We start from the raw sequence: 26,618 nt of genomic DNA on the forward strand, positions 1-26,618 counted from the left end.
AATGTTACATCAGTGGTGGCGCACACTTTTTAATCCCAGCATGCAGGAGGCAGAGGCAGGTGAAATCTCTGTGCATTTGAGACCAGCTTGCTCTAAATAGTGAGTCCAAGGTTATCCAGGACTATATAGAGGTCTCAACACTCCCCCCCCCCCCGCCCCAATGAGAAAAAGGTAGATACATAGCCACTTATGGTGGCTATGCCTATAGTCTCAGCACTTGGTGGGAATGTAGGGCAGGAGGATTACTGTAAGTTTCAGGTCAGCCTAGTCTATATGGTGAGATCATGCAAAAAAACATATGTAGTCAGTATTTTGTTTTTTATTGAAAAAATTTAGAAGATTTTTAAAATTGTATGTATGTGTTTATCCACCCACCCACCCACCTACCTACCCATCCATCCATCCATCCATCCATCCATCCATCCATCCATCCATCCATCCATCCATCATGTGTGTGGTAGTGTACATACCATGGTGGGTATACGGAAGTCACTGGACAGTTTGGTGGGATTTGGTTTTCTTGTTCTACCACGTGGAATTCAGGGTTTGAACTCAGGTTGTCAGACTTGGTAGCAAAAGCATTTTCTTCTTGAGCCTTTTCACCAGCCGGTGTACTTAGTATTTTAAAATTATGAATGTAACAGTACCTATTTATAGGGCACAATGTTATAACTTCATACATACATATGATGATAAGGTCAGAGAAATGGTCATTTCTTTGTCTTGGGACCCTTGAAACTCTCTCTTCTGATTGAAATACATAATAAATGATTATTAACTACAGTCATCCCACAGTGCCCACTGGAACATTCCACTCCTGCCTAACTGCATGCCAGCACCTGTTATTCATTTATGCTCTGTCCCCCACCCCTCCACCCCTACTGATCACGGGCCTCCGCTCTATCATGGTGTCAGCCTTTGTTGCTTCATGGGTGAGACACTTGTCTTGCTGTGCCCGGCTTATTACGATTAAAAATGGGTCTCATAGAAATGTAAATGGTGAATTATGAGGCACTCCCACTATATCACCACCCCCGACATCAGTGCAGCAGTTGTGGGGCTTGGGTCCCCATGAGTCAGCCCCTACTCAGTGTGTCATCCTTTCTTCCTGTGTAGGGTGAGCCAGGAGAGCCAGGGCCGAAGGGAGGCATCGGGAACCGTGGACCCCGTGGGGAGACGGTAAGGCCACCCAGTGCCTTTCAGGGCTCACTGATCGTGATGACAGGAGCAGAAATCTGGGTCCCAGAGAGCCTTGTGGCTTGCTGCTTGAGTTAGTGGGTTATGGTTAAAAATTGTGAAAGTTGCTCGTTGCAAAGTGAGTTTTGTTTGATCAGCAGCTTTATGAAGAAAGAAGTCTGTCTATAGGCCATTGGGAGCTTTGTAAGACAAGGCATTCTTCTTGAAGACTCCGTGAAAGGGTCAGCCACCAGATGACTATAGTCCCAAGCTTTAAAGAATCGACATGTCTCTCTAACACATTCTTCTTGTTGTGGAGTAATTAACGATGCTCACACTGAATGCCTCACATGGTGGTGGTCACAGACCTGGAGACATGGAGCTCAGTGTTTGGAGGAAGGCTGTCTGGAGTGGGTGGCAGGCTAGGACACAAAGGGCTTGGGGACCGGGGAGTAAGACCTAAGCACAGAAGACTCAGGAGGTCCAAGAGGCCATTTTCTATTTGAAAGAGCCTCACAGATAAATGGTCACATAGATCTGAGCGTCTCTATGGACATGGCCTTGCTCACACCTGTGGAGGAGGGCACAGAGATGGAAGGCTTCCTTCTCTTGTCCTTTGGTCTGAAAACATTAGTGCGCTCACCCTCTGCTGAGGGTGTGGATGGTGTGACCTGATAGTTGCGAGGTGCCCCATGCAATGGCTTGTAGTAACATTCTCTCTGCTCCCCTTAGGGAGATGATGGGAGAGACGGCATTGGCAGTGAAGGACGGAGAGGCAAAAAGGTATGTATCTGCTGATCTCCTAGGGAAACCCCTGCTGTTGAGAGTCACCAAGGATGGCTTCTCAGATCTTATATCAAAATCGATTTTAGTGGCTTTAAGTTGGGACCCGATACTGAGGCATTTATTGTCTTCTACAGGGAGAAAGAGGATTCCCTGGGTATCCAGGACCAAAGGTGAGTGCCCTGGGTGATGGAGCATAACCAGTGCTTCTGGATAAGCTTGGGATTTTCCCATGAGCTGAAGTCTTGGGTCAGCCACTTACGAGAGGGCCATCCTGGAAAGTGTCTGAGCTCTCTAAAACACTCCCTCTTGTATGGATGGAGGTGGCAGTGCTCGTTGTCCCTGGTGCTTGAAGTTACGTGGGCAGTGGGAGAACTGGGGACCTGTAAGTGCCATAACACATGTGGCAGTGATGGAATAAATCCAGTCTCTCTGCCAATGGTGCCAATACACTGGAGCCATCTGAAGAAGAGAACCTGTCAACTATTTGAAAAGTGTGGTCCAGATGCCCTATTGCAGTCCTGCCCAGGGACCCTCAGCAGGGCCTTCTGTTGCAGACAGTGATGTGTCACTTCTTGACTCTCTTCCCAGGGTACCCCTGGTGAGCCAGGGGCAGATGGACCACCAGGACCTAAAGGCATCAGAGGCCGAAGGGTGAGTTTGGCCACACCTTGCTGCGGGTGGGAATGAGTAGGCTCATGGCAACGGAATGGGAGGCTGAGCCATTAAAAGACCATCCTCTTCTTTCTCAGCCTGGTCAGTGACACCCCGGGCACTAGAAGGGAGTTCTAAGTTTCAAACCAATGTCCGCATGGCCCATCATAACTGTGCTCTGTACTGTCCTCCTTCGGCTATGCCCCGTTGGGGGAGGCCCTCATTCTAAACTCACTAGCCCACAGATTACCCCAGCGTGGTGCCAGGGAGGCTTATGTCTCAGACTGGATGGTGTCAGTCTTCACAGTCCCATCTGACCATGTATGTTCAGATCTGAGGGAGAATGGCTTAATTGGGTGGAGGAACCTGTGGCATCCCAGGTGAGCCATGCCTGGCCTATGGGCTCCTCAGTCCCTGGTTTCTGAGCCACCTCTTACTTTAGTCACCATTGATTCTGGGTTTCTCTCTTTGATGATCATTCCTCTACTCTACTCATATTGGATGGAATCACAGTTCGTGGTCCAGATATAGATACAAGCCACTAACAGTTGTTTTATAGTCTGAAATATAGTTAATAGCAATTAATTTGATTAATAGCAGTTAATTTGATCAGTCAATGTAGGTCATTTTGAAACAATGGGCTAGTGGCATTCATGGAGAGTTAACTAATTGATTGGCCTTTGCTAATTCTCTTGGTCATTCAGAGGAATTTTAGTGATAGTTTGGGACAATCATCAGTCTTACCCAAGCCTGCCAGGGCATACAATGTAGAGGATCAACACTGTGGTCATTTGTCCCTTACTCCTGAAGTTTGGAGACAGTTGAGCCCTGTTGAAGTGAGATACTTCTCACAGGGGAAGGTTGGAATGGATTCCTCCTATCACCCTCCCACCTACAGGAGATAAGAACCTCCCATCTTCTATCTCTTCTAGGGAAATTCAGGACCTCCAGGGATAGTCGGACAGAAGGGAGACCCTGGCTACCCAGGGCCATCTGTAAGTATCCATCCAATTCCTAACAAATCACTAGGTGGAAGGAAGGGTGGCAGGTGTGTCTGATCTCTGAAAACTTCCAGTCATCTTCTTGTCTCAAAAAATCCTCTGCTTGTGTGATAATCTGCTAACTAACCTTCTTCCCTTCTGATAGCAAGATGAAGAAAAGTACATTTAAGTTTTGAAATAATACACTTTGAAAAATGTGTTATGGGCCTGGGAATGTATCTGAGAGGCAGAGCATGTGCCTGTCATATGTAAGATCTTGGATTTGTCCCTAGAACCATAAACAAGAAAACAAATAACTTTTTTTTGGTACTGGGAATTAAACCCAAGGTCCCATTCATACCATGCACTGAGTTGTAAACTTGTCTTACATGCCACTCTGTGATCCAGGCAATATTATAATAATGGCCTTTATAATTCCTCACCCTAGGTTTGTTCAGAGAGAACAAGTTGCAATGCATTTGCTTATATCTTGTACAAGCTACAAAAATTGCACAACTAGACCAAATCTGGGTTTGGGGAACATTTCTGTTGGGTATAAAACTCACAAGGGGCCCACTGACTCATTGTTTAGTACCCAACAGACATGCTTTCCCCAGGGCCCAGGAGGACTCTTTATGACTGATACCACTGGTTTGTCCCTCAGTTGAAATGCATGAGGTTCAAGGAAGAACAGACAAGATAAGCCAGCAGCTGGATAAGCACTCCTAGGAGGAAACTCTGGGGGACTGGGTTGTTTGAAGCCAAGGGAAGAAGGCTGACTGACACACTTAACGGGGTGACTCACAGGTATTTCAGGCCAGTAGCCAAGAGAAACCGCTTTAGGAAAAGACAGCCAAGGAGCCAGCAAAGCTTGACCATCAGGTTGACAAAACATGGGGACAAAACACAGAGGGCAGTTGTGAGTCTGTCCCTAGAGCCTAAGGGTAGAGTCCTGCAGAGATGAGGTACTTTCCACGGGAACCAGGCTGTGCAGGGACTGGGCCGTGTAGGACATGCATTGTAGAGGAAGCTGTGTTCTCAGGGGAAGCTGTGTTTGTTGCCAAGAGCAACTGAGAGGAGCCCAAGTGGCTGTGGTTAGAGTCATGAGTTACATGGATGGACAGCAAGCTTCCAGGTGTGAGGGATGCTCTTTCAAAGCCAGCTGGCTTCCTAGGGAGAACACTTTGTCTTTCCTGTACTCAAACAAAAGATCAAATTTAGACAGAGGGGCTGTAAAAGCTCAAGGTTATGCAGTGTCTGCTGCTTCCCATCATGTTCCTATGGCTAAGGAGTGAACTTTTGTTTGTTTGTTTCGAAACAGGGTTTCTCTGTATTGTTTTGGAGGCTGTCCTGGAACTCTTTCTGTAGACCAGGCTGGCCTTGAACTCACAGAGATCTGCCTGCCTCTGCCTCCTGAATGCCGGGATTAAAGGCATGCACCACCAACGCCTGACCCTTCTTTATTATAATTCTTAACACATAGTCATTGTACAGGCCGTTGGGTTTCACCCTGCCATTTCCGGATGTGCACATATGGAAATGATTCGATTGTGCTCACACGCTCCTCGCCTGTTCCCTTCTCTAATTCCACACCGTTCATGTCTGCATCCTCTCTCAGACTGTCCTTGCTTGGTTTTACAGGGTCACAAGGGTAACCGAGGCGACTCTGTGGATGTAAGTAGAGAGTGTTCAGAGTGAACTGTTGTCTTACTCACCTGTCAACTGCTCTCTCTAACACTCTCATTTTCCTTCAAAGCAATGCGCCCTCATCCAAAACATCAAAGACAAATGCCGTAAGTATTCCCTCTTCTGTTGCCTGTGGCATATCGTGTTTTTATACTTGCCATTCTCACCCAGCAGACCTGGCTTTCATCGTTTCTTCTCTTTGTTTCCTTTATAGCTTGTTGCTATGGTGAGTATTGGTAATTTCACATTCTTCTGAGGAGAGAAGACTTCTTTGTGTGAGTAAAGCGTGTCTCTGAAACCCGTTTCCCACAGGGCCCCTGGAGTGCCCTGTATTCCCAACAGAACTTGCCTTTGCCCTGGACACCTCTGAGGGGGTCACTCAGGACACCTTCAGCCGGATGAGAGACGTGCTCCTGAGAATTGTGGGAGATCTGACCATTGCTGAGAGCAACTGTCCGAGGGGTGCCCGAGTGGCTGTGGTCACCTATAACAATGAGGTGACCACAGAGATTCGGTTTGCTGACTCCAAGAAGAAGTCTGCCCTGTTAGACAGTATTCAGAATCTCCAAGTGGCCTTGACATCTAAGCAGCAGAGCCTGGAGACAGCAATGTCATTCGTGGCCAGGAATACATTTAAACGCGTGAGGAGTGGATTTCTGATGAGAAAGGTGGCCATTTTCTTCAGCAATAAGCCCACAAGGGCAACCCCCCAGCTCCGGGAGGCTGTGCTCAAGCTTTCAGATGCAGGGATCACACCCCTGTTCCTTACAAGCGAGGAAGACCGATCGCTCATCAATGCCTTGCAGGTCTGTGTTCCGTGCTTTGGTATCCCTCCCTCTTATTCCTGAGAAGGCTCTGGAATGCCATGTTCTCCATGAAGGATTTGTGTTCTATGGCTTCTTAAAGATCCTAGTGGGGCTGGGCCAACAGAGCAGCCTATGGCTGCAGCACTAGACCAACATCCAGAGGACTGTAACTTACTCCCTCAGGTCCCGTCATACATGCTGATAGTTCTGGCTAGGTAGCAAGGCTGTGCATTCTTACTGGGCAAGTAGAGGTTGTTGGTGTGGGTGAATTCTGTCACTCAGCATAGTGGGACAGTTCTTGCTCTTCACCACATGGCTCAATCTGAGTTTCATATGACCCTGTTGTGGGTGTTTGCTTTGTACTAAGCTTTGTACTTTCACTCCCGAACCCATTGGGTAAGAAGATCTTGGAGTTAGTGAGGGCCTCAAGTGTGGAAAAGCTTCTGGGCCACCAGACTCCGAGGCCCTTGGACTGGATACATCTCTCTCTACCCTGTTCTGGAGGAGACTATCCCACAGCTGGTCATGGGGGCCTACAGCCTCTCAGTGAGTGGCCTCAGGATCCCCATCACTGGGAAAACCTTTCCTTAGCTAGGTCTCTAGGGCAACCTATGGAAAAGACACACACTATTATCACTTGGGTGTTTAATTGTAACTTATTCAGAGCCACTTCTAGTGATACTAGTCAAGACACATGGACAATAGATACAGAGGACAGGAGCCCCTGACCAGAATTAGGTGTCCTTAGGCCTCATTGTCACCTGCCTTACAGCCATAGCATGTTACTCCTCTCTGTGTCTTCTTGGGTTTCTCTCTTGGGAAGTGAGGCTGGGTGATATGGGCTCTTGTGCCTTGTCAGATGGGATCCCCACTTCCTGTGTCAGCAAGCTACAGCTCCATCAGTGCCAAAGTAGCCTGGCTTGGGGTCAGACACTGGGTTTGGAGTTCAATATTAAACTTGAGCCATGAGATCTTATGAAGGATTTTTTTTATCCATTTTACTTAGTATGAGCTGAGTGACCCACAGGCACTTGGGATTCCTATGGTTTCCATAGATCAGACAGGAATTCCCTCACTCATTCACATCCATGACCAATTACATGGTTGCCACATGCCCATCACTATGATAGGCAGGACCTTTCATGTCCTAGGAGTGATATTCTCATTTGTCTTATCACTGTCTGAACTGGAAGGAACATGGAAGGGATGGATCATTGTTTGCTAGATTCTGCCACTGCTAAAACCACCACCTTAATATTTTGGCCCCTACTGTTTATCAGGGAAGTACCAGATCCTTTACTTAATGTCCAACCAATTATCTAAGTTCCCAGAGTCCAGATGATAAGATACTGTGCCAAGGGAAAGTTACCCCATTGCTCTTGTCCTGTCACTACTCCTTGTTTGCATAATGACTCCACATGCTAGTGTCCATCCCGACATCTTCCCTTGTCTAAACCAGATCAATAACACAGCAGTGGGACACGCCCTCGTTCTGCCTGCAAGGGGCGACCTCACAGACTTCCTGAAGAATGTCCTCACCTGCCATGTTTGCTTGGGTAAGTTGTTCATCTGGGCCTGGCTATCAGTCCAGCCACACCCACTAAAGCTATGACTACAGAGGGACATTTGGATGAAGAGTGACGATGTTGAGCTTAATTCAGTTAAGACTCAAGACTCATTATATTTACTAATGTAAAGGCCATGCAAGGATGTTCTCGTCTTGGAATCTAGAGCCCACATGTTTGGCTCAAAAGTATTTTCAGAACATATTTCTTTAAAAGGAATAGCAAGTGACAGGAGTGTTTTAGTTTCCCAGAGCACTACAAAGACTTTAGGTCACTGACAAGTTTCATCTAGTGAAATGAGGGGACAGAAACTGAGATAGGGCCATGATTAGGGCAGTAAGGCATAGTCTTAGTATGTATCCCATGCTGCCTCAACCTGGTGATTCTCCTGCCTCAGACTCCCAAGTGCCAGGATTGCAGACGTGCACCATCCTTCCCAGAAAAGTTTCTGTCTCATGTGATAATAGTAGTCACCTGACTCCCAGAAGGTGCGGATGCTGCGGGGACCACAAGATAATACACCACTGTGTTTTTTTCTAGACATTTGCAATATCAGCCCGTCCTGCGGATTTGGTAGCTGGAGGCCTTCCTTCAGGGACCGGAGGGCAGCGGGCAGCGATGTGGACATCGACCTGGCTTTCATCTTGGACAGCTCAGAGGCTACTACTCTGTTCCAGTTCAATGAGATGAAGAAGTATATAGGCTACGTGGTCAGGCAGCTAGACCTGAGTCCAGACCCCAAGGCCTCCCAACACTTCGCCAGAGTGGCTGTTGTGCAGCAGGCAACCTATGAGTCTGTGGACAATGCTAGTGTGCCCCCTGTGAAGGTGGAGTTCTCACTGACAGACTATGGTGCCAAGGAAAAGCTGCTAGACTTCCTTAGCAGGAGGATGACCCAGCTGCAGGGAACCATGGCCCTGGGCAATGCCATTGAATACACCATAGAGAACATCTTTGAAAGTGCACCAAACCCGCGGGACCTCAAAATTGTGGTGCTGATGCTGACTGGCGATATGCAGAGGCAGCAGCTGGAGGAGGCCCAGAGAGCCATCTTGCAGGCCAAGTGCAAGGGTTACTTCTTCGTGGTTCTTGGCATTGGCAGGAAGGTAAATGTCAAGGAGGTGTACAGCTTTGCCAGTGAGCCCAATGACGTCTTCTTCAAGCTTGTGGACAAATCAACTGAGCTCAACGAGGAGCCTCTGATGCGCTTTGGGAGGCTGCTCCCATCCTTTGTCAGCAGTAAGTCCTATGCCACATGCAGTATATTCTGACCCATACTCTGGTCACAAGGCTGGAAGAACAGTCACAGAAAACATACTTTCTATTCATGAGGCATTGATGGTGTTCTGAAAAGTTACAATTAGTTTGCAAATGGACCAAATACATATTGACTATGCATGACCTTATATGTTGGTGTGCCACAGGAAGTCTATCCTGTTGGGGAGACTTAGGGAAGCTTCTAGAAGGGGTTTCATTGATTTAGGATTTGCTGCCTAATCCACACTTGCCTCTGGGTGGGACACACCCTCCCTCTCATTTCCTCTTCATTATCTCAGTGCCTGCTCTGCATTTATCTTAAAAACTGATTTCCAAAAGTTCCCACCTTTGGATACTGGACTTAGGGCATCAGTCATGTGACTTATGAGTCATTGGTTTCTAGATCTGTGATCTCTGGAGACTGCATTCTACACAGGGACAAATAGTTTGTTGTATTTTTCAGGGCCTGGTGTAGTTCCCAGTGAATCAGCACAGGACACATATTAAACAAAAAAGGGTGATCTATAAAATATAAGAAATGCTGAATAGTCATCATTGAAGTCTATGAACAATATCCTCTTCACATTATGAAGGCCTATCCCAGAAAGCATTCAAGGGAAAAAATGAAGCACAGGCAAACCTCAGCTTTACCTAGGGAAAAATAAGAGTGTACCCAACAAAACATTTAGAGAACCCTACCATATCTGGATTATAATTTGATATTAATGTATGGAACCTGTTATACTTTCTACTTAAAGTTTCATTTATTCTGATCTACTTTCTCACATCCAGGACACATTAACTTTAACTGAGTCACCCAAGTGTTTTGTAACTAACTCATTAGCACACTAATTTTCATTTCCATGGCTTGATTTTTTCCCCCCTCTAGGTGAAAATGCATTTTACCTGCCTCCAGATATCAGGAAACAGTGTGATTGGTTCCAAGGGGACCAACCAGTGAAGAATGGTGTGAAGTTTGGTCACAAACATGTGTAAGTAATTATAATTGTCACACCAAATATCATAGCTATAGAGCAGAGGTCTCCAACTAATCCCAAGCTTTGTGGATGGAGACAATGAAATATGGAAATATGACTTCCCTAAAGTAATGTGAGTTCTTAAACATTCTTTTGTATTGGTTAGCTTCTGCTGCAAAATGAAGTAGCCAGAACTTAGAGATTTTAAACAAGAAATATTTGCAGTCCTGTGGGTTAGAAATTTCTGACTGGGTTCAGCTGACTGTTTTTTTCCTACTGTCCTCCTTTATGTATGCTTCTCAGCTGTCTAGCCTGGTCTTCAATGGGAAGATTCATCTTTACTCTGTATGACCTCTCATTGTTCAGTGGCCTAGCTCAGGCTTGTTCACAAACTGACCAGGAGGATTTTCATGAGAAAAGGGGATTAAGTATAAAGTCTCTCTAAGTCAGTCCTAGCACGTCGTTACTTTTTTTTAAACCATTTTTTATGGGTCAAAATATGGCCAAAGGCTAGCCTAGATTTAAGTGTGGTCAGTGTGAACCGAGTTGAGGATCTGCTATATTGTATTACCCATTCCTTCTCCTCTTCTTTCTCCCCCTACTCCCCCTCTCCTTTCTTTTTAACTTTTTTAGACATGGTCTTACTGTGCAGTCCATGCTGGCCTAGAACTTACTTTGTAGCCCAGGCTGATCTCAAACTTACATCAATTCTCCTGTCTCATCTTTTCAGTGTTCTAGAATTGATAGTGTGAGCTACCTCACTAATGAGTAGATAATTTATAGTGCAAATACTGATTTTTACATATATGACTCAGTTAATTGTTAAATATTTTCTACCTTTTCTTATCAATTGAACATAGGATATCATATTTATTTATAATTGATGCAATCATTTTGAATAATTCTATTTTAGTATGCTGTTCAATATTTTCTTAGTGGTAGCTTCTAAAAGTAAGAAATGTAGTATATGCAATATTATGTAAGATGTGCAGAAACCAGTGCCTACATGTTGATAAAAACCACAACTTTCCTGTAAATCATAGGGTTATGACTCTCTATTTCATATAACATGCAAAAGTATGGGTACAGGTAATGATTGATTTGTTTTTAACAGAAACACTCCGTATAATGTTAACTCAAGTCTTACGCCCAAAGTTGTGACCACAATGAAGCCAGTGACAACAACCAAACCAACAGCAATTGTAAATCTGTCACCTGCTAAGCCAGCCCCGGCTAGGCCAGCCACTGTTCAGCTAGCCCCTGCTCAGCTAGCCCCTGCTAAACCAGTCCTTGCTCAGCCAGCAGCCCCTGCTAAACCAGCAGCTCCTGCTAAATCAGCCCCTGTTAAATCAGCAGCTCCTGCTAAGCCAGCCCCTGCTCACCCAGCAACCCCTGCTAAACCATCTCCTGTTCAGCCAGCAACCCCTGCTAAGCCAGCCCCTGCTCACCCAGCAACCCCTGCTAAACCATCCCCTGTTCAGCCAGCAACCCCTGCTAAGCCAGTCCCTGTTCAACCAGCAACCCCTGCTAAGCCAGCCCCTGCTCAGCCAGTGCATACTCAGCCAGCCCCAGCCCAGCCAGCCCCAGCCCAGCCAGCCCCAGCTCAGCCAGCCCCAGCTCAGCCTGTCCTTGCTAAACCAGCCGCTGTGAAGCCAGTTTCTGCTAACAAGCATGTGGCAGCCAAACCTGTGGCCACCAATACAGCCACAGTCAGACCTGCAGTAGCAGCAAAACCAGCAGCAGCGAAGCCTGCAGCAGCGAGACCCATTGCTGCTGCTTCAAGGACAGTTGCTACTAAGCCAGAGACCCCCAGGCCACAGGCCAAACCAGCTGCCACCAAGCCAGCCACTACTAAGCCCATGGGTAAGAAAACCTGATTAGAGAACCATCTTTTATGTATGAATTTACCGCTCCAGGATCATGGCCTGGGAAGCCTGTTTACAGGGTAGCTGCTGATATGAGGTTGTCATAGCTGATGATAGAATTTGGAAGATACTAGCTGTTTCACAGGATTGTCCACACATCGCTTTTGCTTTTCTATGTATTATGAAGCAGTTTTTCCTCTTACAACCTCTCAAGGCTGCTGGGATCCTGATGAAGGCAGCTCCTTCCTTTACTGCCAGCCCTGCTTCCCTGGGTATAGTTTCCCTGCTATAGATGTCCTGTTTCTCTGGCTCTCACAGTATTTCGTCCCCATGTTTCATAATGTTCTGTGAGCCATAGGTGCATAGGGTGTGTTGTAGATGCATCAGTTAGGGCTGGGTACCCCACTAGCGTTGTTCTCCGCATTTTGAGCAATTTTCTGCAATGGCCTCTGTCTGTTGAAGAGGGTGAGAGCTACACTTGCCTGGGGTGTAAAGATGAGCATGTAGGATGCGGTTAGGCATCACACTGGGCTAGGAACATAGTAGTAGTAGTTTCTTCTCTGGGTCCCATGACCTCACCGTCCATGGGGCCCAGAGAAGTCAGGAATCTGTCCAACTTTTTGACATTGACACGTGATGCTGTCATCTACAACTCTCAAGCCTGAAAACTATGTAATCGAGTTACACAAGAAACATTTTGCAATATTTTAAGTAAGTTTATGATTTTGTGTTGGGCCACATCTGTAGCTATCCTTGGTCGCGTGTGGAATGTGGGCCCTGAGTTGGGCTCTCCACACTCGGAGCGGCAGAGAAGGGAAACGCCTGCTGTTGTTGCTTTGCTGGGGCGGCAGAGTGACTTCCTCTTCCTTCCCTCCCTCCCTCCCTCCCTTCCTTCCTTCCTTGCTTCCTCCTTTTCTTTCTTCTTTGTTTCTTTCTTCCTTTTCCTCCTTCCTCCCTCCCTCTCTCCCTCCCTCCCTCCATCCCTTCTTTCTTTCCCTCTTTCTTTCTGGAACCAAACTTGCTCCCCTTCTAATATGACTTGGAAAGATCTGAGCTGGAGCTGTGATAATCACTCCATTCCTTCCAAAAGGCATGTGGCCCCCAAAAGGGGTCTTGCCCCGTGAGTTCTGTGGCAGTATCAGGAGTTAGTTCAGTAAAGCAAGACATCACACCTCAGACACTCAATTGTCCTCAGAGGCTGACCAGCAGTCTCTTTTGTTTCTGACTTTGTTAGAAGGATGGGTGAGTCAGCCAGACCCAGGGAGTATTATTGTTACCTTTCTTCCAAAGAAGATGTAGGAAGATGCTATAGCATTTCACCTGCTATAAAGGAAGATGAGTCTAGAATATATGTGCTCCAGGTCAAGTGGAAACTATCTTCATTTTGTGAGCAGAGACCTCTTGACAACCAGTTCTTGTCATAGCCTAAAACATTATGACTTTTCACGTTTGAAATCCCAGGGCTGTTTTTGTACTGTATACCTAACATTTTGTTAGCGCCCTGGAACTCACAGAGATCCACCAGCCTCTGTCTCTCAAGATATTGGATTAAAGGTGTGTGCCACCACTGCCTGGCTTAGTATCATCCTAACAAGTGATTTTTTTGATAGAAAAATGAAAGCAGTTATTTATGTACCTTGTTGATGAATAAGGGAGGGCTTTGTTCCTGTGTGTTACATGCCATGCAGGCTGGTGGAGGATATGACTGACAGTTGGGACATTAGTTCTCTTTCTTGGCAAGCTTTGGGACAGCTGTCTGCTGACATCTTGCAGACCTCTTCTGAAGCTCCATGTATCCATGTGAAGTGTCCTGTGTCGTGAGTTTTACTTGTTAACTCTGCACTCTGCTCTGCCCTTTCAGTGAGAGTGTCCCGAGAAGTGCAGGTGTCTGAAGTCACGGAGAACAGTGCCAGACTCCACTGGGAGAGGCCCGAGCCCTCTGGTTCCTATTTTTATGACCTCACTGTAACCTCAGCCCAGGACCAGTCCTTGGTTCTAAGACAAAACCTCACTGTCACTGACCGTGTCATCAGCGGCCTATTGCCTGGGCAGATGTACCACGTGGTGGTGGTCTCCTACCTGCAGTCTCAGGCCAGAGTCATCTACCAAGGAAGCTTCAATACAAGTAAGTGCACCGCCGATTTGAGAGTATTTGATTCCTGATTTCTACATGGCACACCGAACAGGATGTAAAACAATGATGTACTGAGTCTATTCTGAAGCACTGACCCAATTAAAAAGTAAAACCTGTCCATCCTGGGTACTTGGGTTGCACCCTGCAAATCTAAAACACAGCAGCAGCAGAGAAGATGGAGCTCCCTCTGCAATATGCCTTCATCCTTGGCTCCTGGGATACTTTATGGGGGAAACCAGATTTGCTCCACCTTAGCCCATCCCATCCAGGGTGGCACCTAGGGAAACAGGGCTTGAATCCTGGTAGTAGAGATCCTGCTCCCAAATTCAGTGAATGGAAGTCAATCCATAGGGAGCCAGGAAAGAGGTCCAGAGCTCTTCATGGGCATAGTCATGAGGTGCCTAACTCGAGGGTCTGCCACAAGGTGGGTGGCCCTACCCACCTGTACTGAGCTGAATGATCCACTTTGCTCAGGCCTTCCCTCACATTCCTTTCCAGTCATTTCCTTTCATCATCATCATCACCATCACCATCACCATCACCACCATAACCATCATCACCATCATCATCATTAGAACTGGGTCTCTATGTTGCTTAGGCTGTCCTGGAACTCTTGGGTACAGATGACCTCCCTACTTCGCCTCCCAAGTAACTGGGACTACATCTACACACACACCACCATGTCCTTAATTTCCAGCCCTTCTGAACCACTCAAGACCATGTCTCTCTTCTCTCTGAGTCTTTCTGGGTTCTCGTACCTCTATTCTTAACCCCTCTTAAGCGTGTGGGCAGAGTATCTCTCCTTAGTGCAGTATGGTTCATATGGTGGAATTGGTTTTGTGTTTGTTTGTTTTTTGTTTTTTGAGACAGGGTTTCTCTGTATTATTTTGGAGCCTGTTCTAGAACTTTCTCTGTAGACCAGGCTGGGCTCCAACTCACAGAGATCCACCTTCTTCTGCCTCCTTAGTGCTGGGATTAAAGGCGTGTGCCACCAGCACCTGGCCAGAATCATTCTTAAAGAAAGGAATTCCACCAGTAGCCCAAGGTTAGGGAGTCTGAAGACCCACCTAACTCCAGGACACCATTCTCCTGGGCCAGGGGCTTCCTCCAACTCTTTGCTAACAGGTGCATTTCACATGTATATGGCAGCATCTGTAGTGAGCGCAGACCTCTATGTTTCAACAGCATCCCATTACCTAAAAGATTAATCCAGAAAGGCAAGTGTCCATCTGCAGCTTAGCATTCCCCAGTCCTTTTAGTTTTGGAGTCAACTACTAGTTGTCTATATATTTTTTCCTTATAGAGAAAACTCAGCCTCCACCTCTTCAGCCAGCACGACCAGCATCTAGTTCAACCATCAATCTCATGGTGAACACAGAGCCATTGTTCTTCACTAAAACAGGTGAGTCATGGCAATAGTAGGCCCACTGTGAACCTCAGGAAGTATTCTCTTAGAAATTGCAGGTCCTGTGAAATGGAGGTCACCTGCCTGAGACTAATTCAGACAACTTCCATGGGGGTAAGTTCGAAAGGGGCTCTCAGCTGCTGAGTTCCATACCATTCTGCATATTGTCTGTTTCAAATGCAGAGGAACAATGCTTGTCACCATAGTGTTGGAGGAAGCCAGATGGAGCTGCTTCTGAGCCCGTGGCTAGCATGCTTGCCTCCATTAGTCACTTCCTCTCTGCCTTAGGTTGAGACTAGGGTTGACTTGTGGTCTGTGGTGCTGCAAAGAATAGGGTTTCATTCACTCATTGAATTAGCTGTAAGAAACAACTTAGGAAACACAAGACAACTGGATTAGACCCCACAGAACATGAGGATTCGGATGTGTTCCCAGTTCCTGAAACACCACATTCTGGCTTGCTCTTGTAGACCACTCTCTTGGGTACTTGAGCACAGAGTGTGTCTGTTAGTGACAGGCATGACTTATATCCTTAGAATACGAGTCTGAAACCCATAACTGCCTGTATTAGTTACTTTTCTGTTGCTGTGATAGATGCCATGACCAAGGCAACTTTTGGAGCTTACAGTTCCAGAGGAATAAGCGTGCATTCATGATGGTTGAGCAGAGGTAGCAGGCTGCAGCAGTTGGAGTAGCAGAGAGCTCATCTCTTGATCCACAAGCAGGAGGCTGAGAACTCACTGTGGATGGTGGGAGGCTTTTAAAGCTTCAATGCCTACCTGTCACACACTTCCTCCAACAAAACCAAAGCTCCTAATCTTTCTAGAACTGTTCTACCAACTGGGGACTGTCTTAGGTGGGGTTACTGTTGCTGTGATGAAACACCATGAGCAAAAAGCAGCTTATGAAGGAAAGGGATTATTTACTTACACTTATAGATACAGTTCATCGTTAAAGGAAGTCAGGACAGGAACTCAAACAGGGCAGGAACCTGGGGGCAGGAGCTGATGCAGATGCATGGAGGCAAACTACTTACTGGCTTGTTCCACATGGCTAGCTCAGCCTGCTTTCTCATAGAACCCCGTGTCACCAGCATAGGGATAGCACTGCCCTCAATGGGCTGGGCCCTCCTGCATCAATCACTAATTAAGAAAATGTCCTACAGGCTTGCTTACAACCTAATCTTATGGAGATATTTTCTTAACCAAGGATCCCTCCTCCCAGATGACTTTAGCTTGTGCCAAATTTTCATAAACTAGCTGGTACAGGGATCAAATGTCCAAACACAGGAGCCAATAGGAGCCATTCTCACTTAAACTACCATTCCCAATTAGCAGAATGGAGGCTTGGCTCATTAGATTTGAGGAAGTGACTACTGCAGTGCTCAATGTATTTGACTTAAGATGGGTCACCCAAAGATGCCAGCACATAAGAACTCAAAATCCCATGAGGACTTAGGTGTGATGCCGTTTCATAGTCCTCAAAGAGCGTGTGTCAGCTTAGTGTGGAGATGGTTTGATACTTTCTGGCCAATCGGGAGCAACCTCTCACCATGTGCTTTTCTTCATCTTCCATAAGAAGCATTTGTAGCTGCCTTTGTAACTGTGCTAGACTGAGGAGCTACCATGGTCATGTAACATGCAAACGCCGGTATGGTGTTCAATGTCCCTAGCCTTCCCAGTGAAAAGACTGGCAGAAAACTAGGGAATTTTCTCAATAGAACTTAAGGAAAACAGGGCAGGAATCCGTACAGGTTTTGACAATGAAACTGCAACTGCTGAGTGATTGTATAAAACGCCTTGAAGGAATTTAATGCTATGATGTAAACAAACTGGAAAGCTGCGGTAGGTAGGTGCAATGAGAGTTGGTGGAGGGTGGGGCGGGGTGGTGGTGGGAGGAGGAGAGAATGTGAGTTTCCATACCCTTGACTCTGCTGGCTAGCAGTTTCTGCTGCCCATACCGAAGACTGCAGACAGACTTTTGTCTACTGCCTGGCTCACAGCTATTCTGGTATATTCTTAGGGTACCCTGGTAAGGGTACCCCAACAGGAGGACTGACCTAAAAAAGAAACCACATCTTTGTGGCTGGGGTTTCCCAGATTTTCCTTCAAGATACTGGTTAGGGGTCAGTGGGATGACTCATTGGGTACAGCACTTGCAGTGTAAGCCTAACAACCCGACTTTGGCCTCCCCCTAACCCCAAACCCGTATAAACATGGAAGGAGAGAACCTACCCCATATTCTCCTTTGACTTTCATACTCATGCGACTTGGCCTCCCCCCTCCCACCACTAAACCCAGAAACATGGAAGGAGAGAACCTACTCCATATTTTCCTTTGACTTTCATACTAATGCCATGGCACACCCCTCTCTCCTATCGAACACACACACATACACACACACACACACCACTAATAATTAATAAAATTTAGGAAGAAAAAGAGCAGCCAAAGATCCAGTATGCACACACTTCAAAGGCACAACTGCACACTGAAACACAGAGCCGCCTGACCCAGATTTGTGTTTAAAGATTATGTTGTTTACACTAACTAAACACCGTTTATCCAGGCGCAGCCTTCTGAGATACACATTCAAGGAAGCAAAATCATCCCCAAATCTTGCTATCTAGGAGTTCCTCCAAGTCATGTTCTTGATGAAACAAGAATTTTCTAGACATTTTGCACTTTCCACAACCAGAGAGGCAAAAGCTAATAAAAGAGATTTGAGTAGAACACATGACGCGGAGAGGTTGAGTGTGTGGTGCTGACAGCCACAGGCTTGTTACCACAGAGGCTGTGCACTGGCTGTTAATTTTGGGTTTAGAACTTTGTAAGTAACTATTTTCTTCTCATCTCAGTTTTGGCTGGTGAAGCCTTGAGGTGAATACTTTCTATGCATCTTTTATTTATTTATTTATTTTTTGGTTTTTCGAGACAGGGTTCCTCTGTGACTTTAGAGGCTGTCCTGGAACTCTCTCTGTAGACCAGGGTGGCCTCGAACTCACAGAGATCCGCCCACCTCTGCCTCCCGAATGCTGGGATGAAAGGAGTTGAGCCATTCTATGCATCTTAAAGTGAAAATTTCTAAACAAAGCAAGTCTAACCAAGAACATTGATTTTTTTCAATATTACTAAGTGAAACACAAATCAGTAGCTTAAGCATATTTGTGCAAGAAAACTGTCAATGCCAGAGCTGGCCAAAAGAACTCATCATGTGTTCTGTGTCCGGTATCCTTTGTTACTTATCCTAGAAAATGACCAGTCTCTAGGACTGATTGCATTTTAACAGAGGAAGTATGACTGGGTGGATTATACAGCTCCAAATGAATGGCTATCCCATGCTTGACAACATTTTATTGTTGTATGGATTCTAAGCTACACATTTTTCTCATAATATCACTTCTGACACCAAAATATGACTTATGGTTGGTACATGCTTTGTTTGTTAGTGTTTTGTGTTGGTATGATATACAGTAAATTTAAAATGTAAAATGGCAACACATCATTTGGCTAGTCATATGCCACCATGGATAGATTGTCTGTCTATCTATCTATCTGTCTGTCTGTCTGTCTGTCTGTCTGTCTATCATCTGTCTGTCTGTTTGTCTGTCTTTTATCTATCACTGATTGGAACAAGATGATGTAATGGGTGAAATTTATGTCAATAATAATTTAAAGAGCTAAACTCTGCAACTTGTGATAAATAGGTACAAATGCTTGCTTTCATTTGTCTTCAAGGCTGTTGGTCTCTTGTGAGAAGGCAGCTTAACTGGTTTCAATGTTTGACTTACAAACACTGAAAGGGAGGTTCCAAAACTTAGTCACAATCACACTGAAAACTTAAGTGGAGCGTTGAGCCTCAATTGTAGATATGGGGCTCTGGCTTCAGAAACTTACTCCTGCCTTGTAGGCTTGGCAGCATCTTGTATCAACATGGCTGTGCCCAAGGTGATCAAATTCATGTCCTTAAAGCCACAGAGCTGCCGAGGAGCACACTCCCAGCTGTGCTCTGACTACTTGTGAATGAGCCCCCTTGCTCATGCTCAAGGAAGTATGAACTACAGCAATCACAATCTGGCTTGCACAGGGTTAAACGGAGGTGGCACTTGGTGGGAGACTTGTGAGTCAGGCTGGTAGCTGTTTGCACAGACATTATCTGCTCCAGGACGTTTGTTGAAAGTAGGCTTAGCCTTCCAGACTTTTAGATTAAAGCATTTCACATGCACACATCATTCCCAGCAAACTCCAGAGTTTGCCAGAGAGTTCTGTAAACAGAAGCCTCGCTGTTCTGAAACTGTAAACTTACCTCTGTAGGCATCTGGGGGACCTGGCCCTTCCTTTGCAGCTGGCCTACAACAGACATATACATTCAAAACATGAACTTCCTTAACAGGAGGGAAAAACATTCCTGCTTCCACACAGTCTGCCTTGGGGCATTTCTGCTGTGGTGAGGAGTTTCTTCTCTGAGTTAGTTTTATGTGAGAGGCTGCAATGATACTTGGCTATACATGTGTGTGCATATACACACCTAACATAAGGAACACATGTTGAGGGCCTGGAGAGGAGGTCCAGTGGTGAAAAGTGGTTGCTGCTCTTGCCTAAGCCCAGAGTTCAGTTCCCAGAACCCAAGTCTGGCTGCTCGCAAACTGCCTATGACTCCAATTCCAGGGGATCTTATGTATCGTGCGCGTGCGCACACACACACGTGCATACACGCACACACACACACATAAATGATAAAATATTTTTTAAAGAAAAACAAATGTCCACTTACATACTATCTAAATTTTCAATCTAATTTCTTTGTGAAATGTACAGCCTTACTTTTGAAGTATATTCTAACAGAATTTAATGCCATTTTACCAAGGAGTAGAAAAGCCTGTGGTCTGAAAATTCAGTTTCTTCTGTGGACACTGAAGATAGAAAGAACTGGAAGGCAAATGACTGGGAGAGTGAAATGGGGCAGTGAGGGAAGTTAGTCATTTTATCGTTGCTATTCAATGATTGCTCATATTCGGGACTCCTGATGTGATTTTATTTATTCTTTGTAAACCTGAGAGTGACTCTTACTTCAATCGGTACAATAGTGAGGAAACCAAGCTTCGGTAGGTTGAAATCTTCCTGCCATGAAACTCTCCTCTACTGTAGCATTGAGATCAGCCCACAGGCTCTGATACAGACTCTGGAGGATGAGTTGCTGGCACAGTCCCACTGATGCTCCTTTCTCTTCTTGGTATTATAGATATTTGTAAGCTGCCCAAAGATAGTGGCACCTGCGCTGAATTTAAGTTACTATGGTACTATGACCTGAACGACAAAGGTTGCAAGAGATTCTGGTATGGAGGCTGTGGGGGCAATGAGAACAGATTCAAGACACAGGAAGAATGTGAAAAGATGTGCAGTCCTGGTAAGCGGCCATCCCTTGTGTTTTATTTTCTCTTGTAAGAAAAGAGATCCAGGTTAATAACCTCACCACCGGGAAATACTTGAATTACAGTGATTATGGAAAACCTGTATAAAGTTAAATTGTGTCCTCAGATAAGATGTGCCAGGGAAACACTAAAAAGAGATACAATTTTTAATTTGCATACACACACACACACCACACACACACACACACACACACACACACACACACACACACACGAAATTAATTATTGGAATGACTGACTTGCTTCCTGAAAGGGTATGCGGATCTTTGGCCGTTAGGAAACACAGAGCCAAGTATATCAGAAACATCACTACATCCTTGTCTCTTTAGAAATGTCACACTATACATGATTGTTAGGATAGAGTAATGATTAATAACAGAAAACTAATGATGAATGTTCATGTGTTCATTTTAAACTACTTTTGCTTCCCATAAATAATAATGTTGATACTTGGGTTGTGTCATAGTGGGCAATTCAATAGGTAACGGCACAGAGCCCGGGGTCAGAGAGGCATGAGTGCCAGTGCACAAAGTGGAGGTGAGATTGGGTTCTATCGGGGTGGGCTCCCATTTCAGACTACTCAATCCTGCAGCCACAAAAGTCTCAGCGAGGATGGGATAGAGACTAGAGGCTGTGGGGTTGCACCATAGCAAATACAACGTCTTTTATGTTTAGTGACCTCTTCTTTTTCTTCTCTCCCCATCTCTTCCCTCACTCTTCTCTCCCTCCTTCCATACTCAATGCTTTCCACACCCAGATTTATCAGCCTGACCAGAACCTAAGCATGGCCTTCGGGCAACACGTACCTCTGGGAGAAGAAGGAGGCGGCCATTTCCAACTCATATTTCATAGAAGCTCTGGGTAGATACCCCAGCACGGTGCCTTTTCATGCTTTGATTGACACTCAACCTCGGGAGGAAAGCCTCTGCACGTGACCTGTCGATATGGTGCTAAACGTGTCTGTGGACCCCGCTCTCCGTCTCCAGGCATTCTACCGTATACTTGGACCATTGTGTAATAGCTAGCCACTGCTGGTGTTTATGTGAACATTCCTATACATTCAAATTCCCTCTGGAGTTTCATTCCATGCCTGTGCCAGGAAAATGCAATGTCTAGAACTTAGATAGCCTCAGTGTCACAGCTACTCTGTTCATTTCTGCTTGGTTCATTCCCCTGTAGTTGCATGGCTTAGATGGAGAAACAAGAGTCTAACCTTTTCATGGCCCCAATTTCCTGGATTAGATGTTAAGCAATTTTCTTCTTCTAAATTCTCTGAAAAATGATATAATTAGGAGAAATCAGACCCCCTTCATCTGTGTGCACTGTTGGGACAAATGCCTTGATTTAAGAATTCAAAGAAAGTCGTAATAGAGAATATTTTTTGGCATTCCTCTAATGTGGGTTGTTTTTTTATTGTTGTTGTCTTGGAGTTTGGAGGTGGGATTTAATGTTTAAAATTTTAGGAAATTTATACAAAGAAACTTTTTAATAAAGTATATTGAATGTGTCATGGGTTTTGTGTTCTTGGTTTTCTTGTGTCTATAGTGCTCACTGTCAAGGGTCCCCAAGGCCAAGGACTTTTGGCTCAGGCCTGGTCTCTGGTTTTACTGGAGGGGACCTTGGGTTTGAGGAAGGATCAGCTGAATGCCCCTCCTTTCTCCACAGGTGAGGGAAGCAAATATCTCTTGCCAGAAGTCCTGCTTTGTCCTCATGAGGTCACTAGGACATTCTTTCCTGGTCCTCTGCTGTCTTAGCAGAGACCATGGTGGATTCAGGTCATGGCTCTGATTGGAGCATTGGTGACTAATGGCTTTGCAAATGTGAGACTGCCAGGCACCCAACCCCAGCCCTGAAAGGACCCTCAGTAACAGAGAACTTTGGAGCCTATAGTCGGGCTGATCTGTGCATCTTCCTTCTTGATTTATGTGATGTGGGTCTAAAATGGGTTGTCGTGACCTGGTGTTACTTTTTGGGTTCCCAGGAGTTAGGTGTGAGTTGGTTCTTAGAGATTTTAAAGAAGCCACTGAGAAGCTGGGGAGTAGGAAGTGAGGTGGAGGTGAGACCAGGGTTATAAGGTGGTAGTCAGCACCCACTGTGAGGGTCATGGGTTTGATTCTACAAGGGAATTCTGAGAACCACTTTAGTTTGTGAACCTTGCAGCCTTGCTGTGGAGTGAAGGATCAGGGATGTCTTACACCAACTCCTAGGTGTGGCTGACTGTCTGTTCTGGAGAGTGAACCTACTGGTTATTCCTGATGTATACCCACTGGCCACCAGGTCTGTGTGTAGTATTCTGGAAATCACCCATAGACGATATTGTGTTTACAGAGCACAGGGCAATGGTTGGACCAATGGTGTGTGGAAGGGATTCCCTATATTTCTGACATCCTTGGAAGACCTGTTCCAGGTAAGCTACAGATTATCTGGGTGACGTCCATTACTTGGAGAGTCATTTCCTGCTGCAGAGAGAGGCCCTCTCTGCTCTTCCTGTCTGCTGCTGCCAGCACACCTGCCCCATCACTCAGATTTGTTGCCTGCATCTGTGTGCTGCTTTTCCGTTCCTGGGCAGCTTAAGATTGCTGAGAAAAATCACACCCACCGCTTTTCCAGAGTTAGAAGAGCAGATTATGCTGGGAGGTGGTGGCGCAAGCCTTTAGTCCAGCACTCGGGAGGCAGAGGCAGGTGGGTCTCTAGGAGTTTGAAGCCAGCCTGGTCTACAGAGTTAGTTCCAGGACACAGCTAGAGCTGTAATGCAGTTTAACCCTGTTTCTAAAAACAAAACAAAATAATAACAACAACAACATCAACAGCAAAAAGATCAGATCACAGAGATTCAGGTGGTTGGCTGAGTGGGCCCATCATTCTCCCAGGAGCATGGGGTGTGTGGATAACTCCCTACTTTCAAGAGGTTCGGCTACTGTCACAGAAGGGTTGGCTCAGACAGAACATGTTCTTCTCCCATTTAAAAATCTCCTTGTTACCTGGTATAAACCAGCAGCTAGTTTTGTCCCATCACTGGATTGATGGCTCTTGAATGAAGAGGCAAGGTCCAAGGCACCATCTCTCTCAGATGCATTTACTTGACCACAGACCCCCTTTTTTGTTCCTTGCTGGTTTTGAAGGAAGACAGCACACTGAGGCAGCCCCACATACTATTATAAGTCTCTATTATAAGGGTGGGGGGAGCTCGTGAGATCCCACCCTTCAGCAAAGTACTATAGGCAGTTAATGGTGCTGGAGGAGGAACATTCATGTTCTTGCTCTTGACCAAATTAAATTAAGTGAGTCACACATTAAAAAAAGGACATTGAAATAAAAGGAGGCTTACTGAAAAGAATAAAGATTTCAGTGGGAAAGGAAGAGTAGTTGAGAGAGGGTAATGAAGGGTGAAAATGTCAAAATTTGGTGTATATTAATACATATCAGAGGGTAAACGTGAATAAAAACGAAAATAAAAAATTACCAGTCAGTATACATAATGCCTGTGTATAAAGTATTTTATTTCAATGGATATAAATAAAGCTTACTTTTTAACGAAATGAGATAGATGCATCTCACATGTACAGTACAAAGAGCAAGAGATACTCAGGAATTAATATGGCTCCCAGGAAGTAAGATAAAAAAATGGCAGCCACTTGCTTCTTGCGGACTCAATGTTCTCTCAAGAGCAGTGGTCCAGACAAGAGGCAGGGTTCAGCTGCGTGTACAAGCAGAGGGCATTACAAGCCTCTGAGTGACAAACCCTGAGTAGGACCTGAGACAGTGGTTGGGGAGAGGAACTTCGGAGATGACAAAGCCTGCTACAGGGTATGCAGACAGATTCAAAGTGCAGAGTGGGCAACGGCACTCTTCCTCCCACAAAAAGCCTTCAGCAAGATGAAAATTTGTCAAAAATACATGACAGAGAATTACATGGAAATATATAGCCTTGTGGACATACATAGCTGTGTGAACATACATAGCCGTGTGGGCATACATAGCCGTGTGGGCATTCATAGCTGTGTGTATATACATAGCTGTGTGTATATACGTAGCCGTGTGGACATACGTAGCTGTGTGTATATACATAGCCGTGTGGACATACGTAGCTGTGTGTATATACATAGCTGTGTATATATACGTAGCCGTGTGGACATACGTAGCTGTGTGTATATACATAGCCGTGTGGATAAAATAGCCATGCACTTGTCCTAGCTTCATGTCTAATGTTGTAATAAACTAAGTCAACAAAAACCAACCTATGGAGGAAGGGGTTTATTTCTGCTTATAATTTCAGATTCCAGACCATCATTGTGGGGAAGTCAAGGCAGGAACTTCAAACAGCTAGTTGCATCACATCTATAGTCAAGATGTGTAGAGAGAAATGAACGAATGCCTGCTAACTACTCACTTCTTTGTGCTCAGCTTGAGTCTTCCACTCTTACATATTTCAAGACCCTCTGTCTTCAACTTCCTAATGCTGTGATCTTTAACACAGTTCTTTTGTTTTGATGACCACCAACCACAAAATTATTTGAGTACTACTTCACAACTGTAATTGCGTTACTGTTATGAATTGTAATGCAAATATCTGATATTCTGGATATCTGCCATATGACCCCAAAAGGGTTGCAGCCACCAGTTTGAAAACTGCTGGGCAAGGGAATGGTGCTGCCCACAGTGGGGAGTTTTCCCTTATTAATTAAAGATAATTCTCCATACCCAGTTGCAGAGAGGAAGGAGTGATGAGCAAAGGGGTTAAGATCGGGCTGGTGAAACCCACAGAAACAGCTGATCTGAACAAGGGGGAGCTCATGGACCTGAGACTGATGGCTGAGAGGCCAGCATAGGACTGATTCAGACTCCCTGAACATGGGTGTCAGTGAGGAGGCCTCAGCAATCTATGGGGCCTCGGGTAGTAGATCAGTATTTATCCCTGGCGTTCAAGTGGACTTTGGGAGCCCATTCCACATGGATGGATGCTCTCTCAGTCTGGACACACGGGGGAGGGCCTAGGCCCTGCCCTGAATGATATGACAGACTTTGGACATTCCCCATGGAGAGCCTCACCCTCCCTGGGGAGAGGAGGGGAGATGGGGGTTTTGTGGGGGGCGGAGAAGGAGGGGAGGAGAGGGAGCTTGGACTGACATGTGAAGCAAGCTTGTTTCTAATTTAAATAAAAAGTATGTGAATACCCCCAAAAGATAATAATCCATAAACATGCACATATACAAACCTAATGAAAATAATCCTTCAGTTGAGATACTCTTCCCAAATGATTCTAGATCATGTCAAGTTGACAATTAAAGCTTAAAGCTAGCCATCACATCATCCATTCTATCCATTCTATTCATCCGTTCATCACATCATCCATCCATCTATCCATCTACTCACCCATTCATCTATCCATCATCCATTTATCATCACATCATCCACTCACTCACCCACCCACCCATCCATCCATCCATCCATCCATCCATCCATCCATCCATCCATCCATCCATCCATATATACATCACATCATCCATCCATACATCCAGCTAGTCAGCCAGCCAACCATCACATCATCCATCCATCCATCCATCCATCCATCCACATGTATCTGAAACATTAACTGCATGATGGGCGCTAGAAATACAGTTCTCATGGGACAGTAGAAAACAGATACCTCTGTAAAGTGGTAGCACATGGGAAGTGCTGAGGATAGTAACAACAGCAGGTTTGCTTTTCTTGCTCATCTCCTGTTCTTAGGACCTGGTGTTCTCATGGGAGGGAAACCCTGATTACCATTGTAGACCTACCATTGTAGATAGTCAGAACTTCAGGTTGCTGGAAGGAGACTCTCTTTGCCACCGAGCACTCCTGAGGTATTGAAAGTGTCCTTCTTGACCAGCAGCTGACCTCTTCTGGGAACCTATAC

At 45.5% G+C, this 26,618-nt stretch overlaps 1 protein-coding gene across 5 annotated transcripts in view; it reads left to right on the forward strand.

Moving 5' to 3' along the window:
* Positions 1-22,229, forward strand: part of Col6a3 (collagen type VI alpha 3 chain) — an 80,531-nt gene extending 58,302 nt beyond the window's left edge. For all 5 annotated transcript variants that reach the window (XM_040753045.1, XM_040753046.1, XM_040753047.1 and 2 more), the window contains 17 exons: positions 1,117-1,179; positions 1,909-1,959; positions 2,097-2,132; positions 2,551-2,613; positions 3,546-3,608; positions 5,235-5,267; positions 5,350-5,386; positions 5,494-5,505; positions 5,592-6,085; positions 7,545-7,641; positions 8,191-8,889; positions 9,797-9,899; positions 10,999-11,747; positions 13,611-13,874; positions 15,187-15,285; positions 20,530-20,694; positions 21,477-22,229. In XM_040753045.1, the coding sequence (XP_040608979.1) occupies positions 1,117-1,179; positions 1,909-1,959; positions 2,097-2,132; positions 2,551-2,613; positions 3,546-3,608; positions 5,235-5,267; positions 5,350-5,386; positions 5,494-5,505; positions 5,592-6,085; positions 7,545-7,641; positions 8,191-8,889; positions 9,797-9,899; positions 10,999-11,747; positions 13,611-13,874; positions 15,187-15,285; positions 20,530-20,694; positions 21,477-21,490 (3,042 nt within the window). In that variant the 3' untranslated portion in view covers positions 21,491-22,229. The remainder of the gene's footprint in view (positions 1-1,116; positions 1,180-1,908; positions 1,960-2,096; positions 2,133-2,550; positions 2,614-3,545; positions 3,609-5,234; positions 5,268-5,349; positions 5,387-5,493; positions 5,506-5,591; positions 6,086-7,544; positions 7,642-8,190; positions 8,890-9,796; positions 9,900-10,998; positions 11,748-13,610; positions 13,875-15,186; positions 15,286-20,529; positions 20,695-21,476) is intronic.
* Positions 22,230-26,618: the final 4,389 nt, after the last annotated feature.

The sequence above is a fragment of the Mesocricetus auratus genome, unplaced genomic scaffold (assembly GCF_017639785.1).
Source record: "Mesocricetus auratus isolate SY011 unplaced genomic scaffold, BCM_Maur_2.0 Super-Scaffold_100010, whole genome shotgun sequence".
Lineage (NCBI taxonomy): Eukaryota > Metazoa > Chordata > Mammalia > Rodentia > Cricetidae > Mesocricetus > Mesocricetus auratus.